This window comes from Mastomys coucha, unplaced genomic scaffold, assembly GCF_008632895.1.
Source record: "Mastomys coucha isolate ucsf_1 unplaced genomic scaffold, UCSF_Mcou_1 pScaffold11, whole genome shotgun sequence".
Lineage (NCBI taxonomy): Eukaryota > Metazoa > Chordata > Mammalia > Rodentia > Muridae > Mastomys > Mastomys coucha.
Window position 1 is genome coordinate 19,598,254 of NW_022196893.1, and position 9,145 is coordinate 19,607,398.

The following is a 9,145-nucleotide window of genomic DNA, read 5'->3' on the forward strand; positions in this document are numbered from 1 at the left end:
TCAGGTGGAGACAGGTCACATGAACTGACTGTGTGCAGACACTCTGATTTTGTTGTGGTGGTGGTGGTGGTGGTTTTCCAGGGTGTTGGTTTTACATTCTTACCACAATTTTTAAGAAGATATTTTTATAGCAGATGGTGGTAGTGGATGCCTTTAATCCCAGCACTTGGGCAGTTTTTGTAAAACATGGTGTAGAGGGCTGGATAGGTGGCTCAGTGGCTAAGAATAATTGCTCTTGCAGACTTGGCTTTGATTCTCAGCTACCATATGGCAGCTTACAACCTGGGATCCAACACTTTTCTGACCTCAGCAACTATCAGGCACCCACATGGTACACATACACACATAAAGGCAAAAGCATTTATATACATAACACAGTAAATATACTGGGCGGGGGAGGGGGCATACAGGTCAAGACGGCGTTTATGTTACCTTGGCTGTCAGAGAACTTTCTTTTCTTTCAAGCTAGCACACAGTGAGTTTTTATACATACACATCAACCTTGGTGTCTTGGGTCTAAAATTTTGCTAATTCAGGAGGCAACGAAGTGCTAAATGTCATGATTCCATTTTTACAGAATCAAGGAAGTGCACCAAAGATGGAGGAAAACAACCTTCGTCTTCAAGAGGACCAGGCTTGGACCAGCTCCATCTCTTGACACCCAAACAACTCATTTCAGAGGCGGCATGGGAACTGGAGCTGACCCAGGACCTCAGCTGCTCTCAACCTTTTTTATTCCTTTCTTTTTTTCTTTTTTCTTTTTTTTCCCCCCGAAACAGGGTTTCTCTGTGTAGCCTTGGCTATCCTGGAACTCACTATGTAGACCAGGCTGGCCCTGAACTCAGAAATCCGCCTGCCTCTGCCTCCCAAGTGCTGGGATGAAAGGCACGCGCCACCACCACCCAGCCAGAGGCAGTGGGCAGCCACCCATGGAAAAACACACAACCAGCTGGTCAAGGCACTCAGAAGAAACTGAGTGCTCAGCCCTAAGTAGGATACCAACCCCTCAAACCGCAGGGCTCAGGGAATGTCAGGGAAGAGGAGAGGAAAGAATGTAAGAGCTAGAAGATGAAGATGAAGCCATGTGCTGTGAAACGCTTCGTCTGGACATGACAGAGTCAAGAACTCACTGAAGCCAGCTGTGGTTATCTAACAAAACCATCACAAGACGGAACCAGCAAATTCCCAGTATAGATGAGGTCTGAGATGTCCCCACTCCTTACTGGGGAGTTGAGGATGCTGGCGGAGATTTTTTTAGTGCTCCCACAGTAAAGTTTCCAAGCTCTCTGGATGGTCTCAGACTCCTATGAACACTAATTGGTATTAGAGGGCTAGTAAGGAAAAATGTCAGCAAGTTGGGAGAGGGACACAGGTATACCTGGGGGACACAGCAAGAGCTAGAACAGGGAACTGGAGGTGGGTATGATCATAGCACTTCGAGTACACATATGGAATTCAAGATGTCTTTAAAAAAATTTTTAATTTGAAAACTCAAAAACAAAATCAAAAACAAACAAAACCCAGCAGCTTAAGCCGCAGTCCCAGGACTGTGGCTGTGAGTCTGAGAGGACAGTGGGGGCCTCTGAGACACAGACACTCCTAGCAGCACACAGCTGGGCCCACGATGGCCCACCCAAGGTACCACTCTAGGCTGAGGTCACACTCTCTGACCAAGCCATTCCAACACAAGGCCAGACAGTCAGCACTGAGACTTGCTACTCACTCAGGAGGGTGCTCACACTCCTGCCTCCATTGCTCACGCCGCTTAGTGGGCTCCGGACGTTCTGGACAGACTGGACTGAGTGGCCCTACACCAGAGTGGGTACAGGATGAGATTTGGATCAGGGGGTTGGGAGAGACGGGAATGAAAGCCGAGAAATGGCCACTAGTTCTGGAAGATCTCAGACAATCTCTCAGGTGGGGATACCTGGCCCTGGTGTCCCAGGAAGCAGGCTTCAACCCCATCTTAGCTTCCTGTATCCTTGCCAATCTCAGGACACACCAAGCCGCTCCTGTAGCAGCTCACACCCAGAGCCCACACAGGCACAGCTCCACCCGACCCCACCGGCTGTCCCAGGGCAAAAGTCAACCACAACTCAAACCAACATCAATAGCAGGAGGCCGGCCGGGAAGCAGTGGACGAACAGCAGGGGGAGAGTCAACAGTGTGTGCACAGCCTCAGCCCACCCCAGACCTCCTCAGAGCTGGAAAGGGGTGCTGGGGACATGACCATCTGCCAAACACGGGACAAAAACTACCAAAGGAAGACTTTTTATTTTCAAGTTTCTATGGAGATATTACAAACATGTAGACTTAAAAGAACATTTAAAATTTTTAGTAACTATTTAGCTTTAAAATAAAAATATGATTAGGCAAAATAATAAATAATGCCATCCCAGTTCAGCTGTTAGATCAAGTGTGTCACACCTGGTCATACCATCCACTCAAGGCCCCAGTGCTCCCATGTCCCTCAGGCTACAGCTCACCCAGCCTCCTAGGGATGCAGGAATGAGAGGGCCACACTGTCCAAATCGTCACTTTATTTTTAATATAAAAATGCAAATTTGGAAACCCACCCTGCCTTCCCCTAACATAATGCTTTACCTCTTAGAAATAAAAATAAAGTACTGATTCTATTTACATCACATGTACCATACAAAAATGTATCCAAAGGTCTATTGCTACCAAAGTGTTCTAAATTAAAACAAGTTACAGAAAGCTCCTCATTGTAAACAAAAGATTACAAGTTACAAAATCAAAGTACACACAGGCCAGTCATGTATATAGCCTCGCAACACATTCTGCTCCCACACCAAGTTGAATTTTTATGTGCCTGTATAAAAATGCATATCAATATACCTTTGCAAATTTATTTTTCATTATAAAGCAAATGAGTACACTTTCTACAATAAATAACCCGCTGGGAGGCACCCCTGCAGGAGCCAGGGCAGAGCAGGAGACTCAGGGCAGTCAGATCAAGGAGAACAGGCCCTGTCCGGCAGCAGCTGGCGGGACATTTTTTGGTGATTTGCGAGTGATGCACACAGCATAAATTTATTCCCTCTTTGCACAAAGTACCATTCAAAATAATGTCATTTTCTTTCTTAAAATACACATTTTGTCATTGTAAATTTACATCCCGTCTTATTAAATAAGCGGTACTCTGTGTAAAGAGCATGATCTACAAAATTATTAAACATTCAAAAGTCTTAAAAAAAAAAAAACCCTACAGATTAGAGTAAGTGAGGCCTCAGCCCTCGGCACCCGCAGTGGGACCCCACACCACACTGCTCCCAACAGACCCTCCTCACTTGCAAAGCCAAGACCAGATGGTTTCATAGAAAACTTGGAAGTGAAACCTCCCCTCCCTGGGGAAAAAGAATTAAAGAACTACGCCTAGAAAATCAGAATAAGTTAAGTTCTGAACAATATACAAACATGTACAGCTTATCAACACTATGGACAGAGTTCCCAGCTGGCTGCGGCTTTGGCCACTGCCTTTTGCTGGAAGCCACCTCAGTCAATGTCACTGAGGTCACTGGCTGGCTCCCCATGGACCCGGCTCAGATGATTCATGGCTCGATCAAATGCAATCCGCACAGCCTTCCGGATGCTGGAGTTCCTCCCTTCCATCATCTTGAGCTTGTCGATGGTCTCGTCGACACCAAGAGGAACCATCTTGGACTTGGGAAGCCACTGCCTTTTAAAGAGAAGACAGAACATAAGAACCACCAGCCCGCAGTCAGCATGGCCCACTAACCATTAGCCCATGTGCACAAGAAGGAACTGGGTGGTACCCAACCCAAGCTCCCCACATGCCGGGATTCATGCAGGATGGCTCGGTGCATAGGGGACACACCTAGCCAGCCCTCTCTAGACTCAGGTAAGGCATGAAAACCGTAATACACCCTCTTTCTCAAACATATGCAAGTGGCTATAGAGATAAACCTGGAACATACAGCTGTGCGCACAGAACAGGCCCAAGATAACACAAGCGTGTGACCCACTAGGTGAGCCCAAGTACATACACATATGCACACAAGGGACAAACTAGAATGTGTGTGTGCACATAATATAGGTCAGTGAACACTGGAGCACAGTGAGGAGGCATCCTAGGATAGGTGAGAAGACTACAAACAAAACCATCAAGTGGGCAAGGCCAGTGTAAGCCAGGAGCCAGAATTGGCAGAGAGAAAAGAGGACCACAGGGGACCTAGTAGCACCCCAAGAGTGGCCACTCCATGGACACTACTGAAGCACCTTAGTCCTAAGTATGGCCAGCTGAAAGGACCCAGTTATAATGGAAATATAATAGGAAAGGGCTGGATTCAACTAAATATGGTCAAGATGTCACCAGATAGCACCCTCAGGGAGTATCAGGATCTGAACCATGGCATAAGAGGAGTTCCGGTAGCTCTGGAGAGAGGACAGGATGGAAAGGTCAGAGCAGTGGGATCAGAAAGCTCACTGCAAGAGAGCCTGGAGCAAGAACTGAAGACCGCCTGAGCCACTCAGGGACCTAGGAAGTGACAGGAGCTGTCAGAAGTGACCAGCACTCCACAATCCCCAGGTGTCATTAGGCAGCAGCAGACAAGGGCCAGGAAAAAACTATTTGGAGACACTCTTACTCAGAGTGGGTCACGCTAAGCCCCAGGACTAACAGAACCCCGGCTCTGCCTGCTGCAGAGTTTCAGACATCACTCACCAGCTTCTCTTATTATCGAAAAACAAAACAAGGAACAGCTTCTCCTCAGCCTTGGTCTGCATGTGTTCACCGATCTTCAGCACATCCAGGGGAGGGGCGGGGATGGTAACACCATTGTGGTGGCCAGGCACTCGAGGCATCTTGGGGTCAATAATCTGCCAAGGACATGCTCCAGTGATTCAGAGTACTCTCAAACTCAGAGCTCACAGCCATCCAGACACCTGCCTCCAGAGCTATGACAATCATACACCATTGGCAGCACAGGAACTGCAAGGTACAGAGCATGCACTGGGGCCCCTCCCCAGTCTCCACCAGAACACCCTATTCACTGCCTGCAGACTCACCAGTGCTGGGTAGGAGGGATAGCCGCTGCACTTGGCCCATACCACCTTCAGGGGCTCCAGGACGGAGGCAGCAGCATCAGTGGAAATCCACATGCTGTTCTGTCCCACCTCTAGGAAAAAGGAACGCAGCGTCAGATCAGGCAGGAGAGCCGCTAGCACACCCAGCACAGCCACTTAGCCTGGGGCAGGAAAGCCCCGCTCTTCTCACTCAGGACAGTTCTATAGCACCACCTCCTTCTAGGAGGAGCACATTACCTCACTGTTCCTCCAGTGGAAGTGAGGCCTAGAAGCCTGTCAAAGGCCTCCCTGTTTCCCACCATCCCCAGTTCTAAGGCCTGTGACTTCAGGTCCCTGGTATCTCACCATACTTGAGCCTCTATTCTAAAGATGGGATCCTTAGCATGTACCAGATGCCTATTACACAACCAAACAGCCAAATACAAGTCCTGGCTTGCTCCAAACTACCGCCACCTCGCTCTTCTGAGCCTTGCTGAGTATGTCCAGCAGCCCAGGACACACCAAGAGTCCACTGTGCATAGGCTCTCATTGACTACTGCTGGTAAATAGTGTCCCGCCTCACAGTAGCAGACTCTATTAGCTTCTCTGTAACTCAGACCTCCCATCACACTGCACTGCAGACTCCCTGCAGTCTCTGCCCTGACAAGCCTCAAACAGCAAGTATGTCTAACCCTGGAGCTGGCTTAGTCCACTGATGCTGCAGGTACCCCTCCCTTACACTAAGGCCTGAAGCTGGGAATGATCACCCTGCTGTGACATATTCAGTTATAAAGCAGATATCCTCAACAGATCCTGTCTTCAACAATGGTGTATGACTAGTTACTGTGATCAGTAACTAGTCAGAGCCAAGTACAATGCAGCCCAGGACAGGCCTGATACGCCATCGGTGAGTTAAGCATGAGTTTACTCCTTTCCTCAAATGTGTGTGTGTGTGGGGGGGTGGGGGGGTGGGCTTGACTCACAGCCCCAAGCCACCAAGACCAGACCTTGCCTTTCCCCTTTCCATGCTGACTTACCAGCCGCGATCCTGGCGGCCTTGGCATAGTTCCCATTTTCAATACAAGATATCAGCTCACTGCGGTCTTCCAGCGTGTGCCTTCGCACAAGGGCAGGCTTCCCTCGCCCACACTTGGGTGCGCTAAAGCTTCGGGAGGAAAGCAGAGGCGTGTCAAACTGAGTTCCCACCTGTGGCTCCATCCTATCCCAGGTGCCAGGCTGCCAAGGACAACATGGTGTGGAGACCCAAGGAAAGTAAGCCTGTCCCAGAAGACCACTTGGGTCACCCTTACCCACTTGACAGAGTGGCCACTGCACACCACAATCTTAATTGTGAAAAGACTTGGGGAGTGCAAGTTTAACTGTATACTAACTTAAATCCTACTAAGCACATCAATGTATCCCGAGAGCTGTTGCTCAGTGGCAGAGCACACACACGAACTCACTCCAGGGCAGTCTTTCGATCTTTAGAACACAGGGCCTACCTTGAGTCACAGAGAGGGCTGTTGCTGGAACAAATACTGGATTCAGATGCACAGCGCCGGCGGGGCGCAGCTCTCCTCCCTGGGCCGCCACCTGGCTCCTGCTCGCTCCTAGCACCCCCAAAGCCATTGGTGAGACCTGGAACACAAGAAGCAGACAGATGCACGGTCACAACACATCAGAGCAGTAGCTCTAGCCCACCTTACTCCTAGATCTCTCTCCTCCTTACAAACTACAATGTTTTCCAAATAACTTTGCTTTTGTAAGACAGGGTCTCATCGAGCCCAGGTTGCTCTTGAATTTCTGATCTCCTTGCCTCCATTCCTGGTTCGTGTGGTGCTGGGGCTCAAGCCCAGAGTTTTGTGCATGCTAGTTAAGCACTCTAGCACTTGTAACATTCTGTACACAAAAGCCAGTATCTCATCTCACTCCTGTGACCTCAATGGACGAACGCAGAGGCACTGCTGAATAAAATGAGCACAGCAGACCACAGTGAACAGTCAGAGCAGCTCTGCACTTATGCAACAAGTCCCATGAGTACAAAGCAAAAAGAAACTGTTACCACTCCCCAAATTAACATATCACATGTTATAAGGTCTGTGAGCTTACAACAAAACTAAACTGTCCACTAGACAAGGAATAAGCCAGCACAGTGGTAGAGCACGCCTTTAATCCCAGCACTTGAGAGGCAGAGGCAGGTAGATTTCTGAGTTCGAGGCCAGCCTGGTCTACAGAGTGAGTTCCAGGACAGCCAGGGCTACACAGAGAAACCCTGTCTCGAAAAAACAAACAAACAAACAAACAAACAAAAAGGGAGGGAGGGAGGGAAAGAGAGAGAAAAAAAGACAGAAAGAGAAAACAGAAAAGAAAAACCAGGGCGGTACAGCCCAGTGGGAGAGCACTGGCAAAATAAATAAATAAATAATAAATAAATATTAAAAAAATTTAAGGAGTTGGTGAGATGGCTCAGCGGGTAAGAGCACTGACTGCTTTACTGAAGGTCCTGAGTTCAAATCCCAGCAACCACATGGTGGCTCACAACCACCCGTAATGAGATCTGACGCCCTCTTCTGGTGCGTCTGAAGACAGCTACAGTGTACTTACATATAAAAATAAATAAATCTTAAAAAAAAATTAAAACATCAATGTTAACAAGAACTTTTTAAAAATATGGATAAAACACTTTAAACTAACAAGTGTAGGCCCAATTCATCTGAGTGATGTCAGGTCCCCAAGCAGGAACTTGGCAGGAAGCTGACTGAGCCATGCTGCCAAGGAATACATCGGCATAATGTCTACAAAGGCAACCACGTCACCTGGAGATTTGTAAAGTATTTTAATAAGAACAAATCTTAGTCAAGGCAACCACCATGTTCCTCACAAGCGAGTTCGACCCTGAGTAAGTCAGTAAGTTGGAAAAGGCACATCCACCCGTGGTCCTTGCAGACCTCCCTGAATCCGAAGGATCACGTCCCCAGGCTGTGTGCTGGCCTGGCTCCCTCTTGCCATACCCGCTTAAGAAAGGGAAGGGAGAGGAAGAGCAGACAGACAACACTTTTCTGTTCATATATACCCACCTTCCCCATATAGCCTTAAAAATGTAAAACACTATTTTCCAAAATAAAACATGTCAACTTATTTTTGAAAAACATTTTCTTAGAAGTATGAGGTGAGTGTCTAGATTACAAGGTCTTCCTTACATTCTCCCACATCACGCCTGTGAAAAGGACCTGTTTGTGCTAAAAAAAAGCTTCCTGTTTGGCGTGGCGGCGCATGCCTTTAATCCCAGCACTTGGGAGGCAGAGGCAGGTGGATTTCTGAGTTCAAGGCCAGCCTGGTCTACAGAGTGAGTTCCAGGACAGCCAGGGCTACACAGAGAAACCCCGTCTAGAAAAACCTTAAAAAAAAAAAAAAAAAAAAAAAAAACCTAAAAAAAAAAAAAGCTTCCTGTTTGCTCACTGGCAAAGCAGAAAACACAAGACAGGGAAGAAGCCACACCCGTCTTAGGAGGCAGGAGAGCCCAGAGTGCTGCCTTGGGCAGGTGCGACACACAACAAAGGCATGGACACCTGCTGACTTAGGTCAGCAAAGTCAACAGAGACGGCCCTGTCACCTGGATGGACAGACAGAGGCAGAGCTCTTGCTCCAGGACCCAAAATCTTAGAACACTACAGGCCCAGAATCATCTGCCAAGGCTAGGCAGAACAGGGACCTACAGACCGGTCTGCAGAGTCTAAAGGTCTTGGACAAGCAGGTCCCCATCACTGGCATCTCTGTTAGGAAGAAACCTAGAAGGACCCAGAAGTATAGTTCACACACACACTTGGTGTTCCCAACAAGGACAGCAACAGCTTTAGCTATAGCAAGGTGCCTTGTCAGAGCCTAAACAACCCCCTGTTGGGGGAGGGGTTTGGAAAAACTAAGACAAAGTTTATAACTTTGAGAAGGGAAAAAATACGATTAAATGCCTCTCTCATTTTCCCAAGTGTTTAATTACCAGGGCACACTGCATCTGGGCTCCTAAGTTTACAGAAAGTTTTCACACATTACAAAAAAACACAGAACACCTTGAAAAGCTGGCAGAGCCACTATGAAACCT

General features: G+C 48.0%; 1 protein-coding gene across 5 annotated transcripts in view; it reads right to left on the reverse strand.

Annotated features, from left to right (window-relative positions):
- Positions 1 to 2,255: 2,255 nt before the first annotated feature.
- Positions 2,256 to 9,145, reverse strand: part of Brd1 (bromodomain containing 1) — a 47,486-nt gene continuing 40,596 nt past the window's right edge. For 4 of the 5 annotated variants that reach the window (XR_004113289.1, XM_031352245.1, XM_031352260.1 and 1 more), the window contains exons 9-13: positions 6,549 to 6,684; positions 6,084 to 6,211; positions 5,050 to 5,159; positions 4,706 to 4,860; positions 2,256 to 3,700 (exon numbers count right to left, since the gene is read on the reverse strand). Coding sequence is in view for 3 of the 5 variants with exons in the window: in XM_031352245.1 (XP_031208105.1) it covers positions 3,517 to 3,700; positions 4,706 to 4,860; positions 5,050 to 5,159; positions 6,084 to 6,211; positions 6,549 to 6,684 (713 nt within the window). In the remaining 2 variants the exon portion in view is untranslated. Of the gene's footprint in view, positions 3,701 to 4,705; positions 4,861 to 5,049; positions 5,160 to 6,083; positions 6,212 to 6,548; positions 6,685 to 9,145 lie in introns of those variants that run through there. The other variant, XR_004113287.1, reaches the window with a different exon arrangement.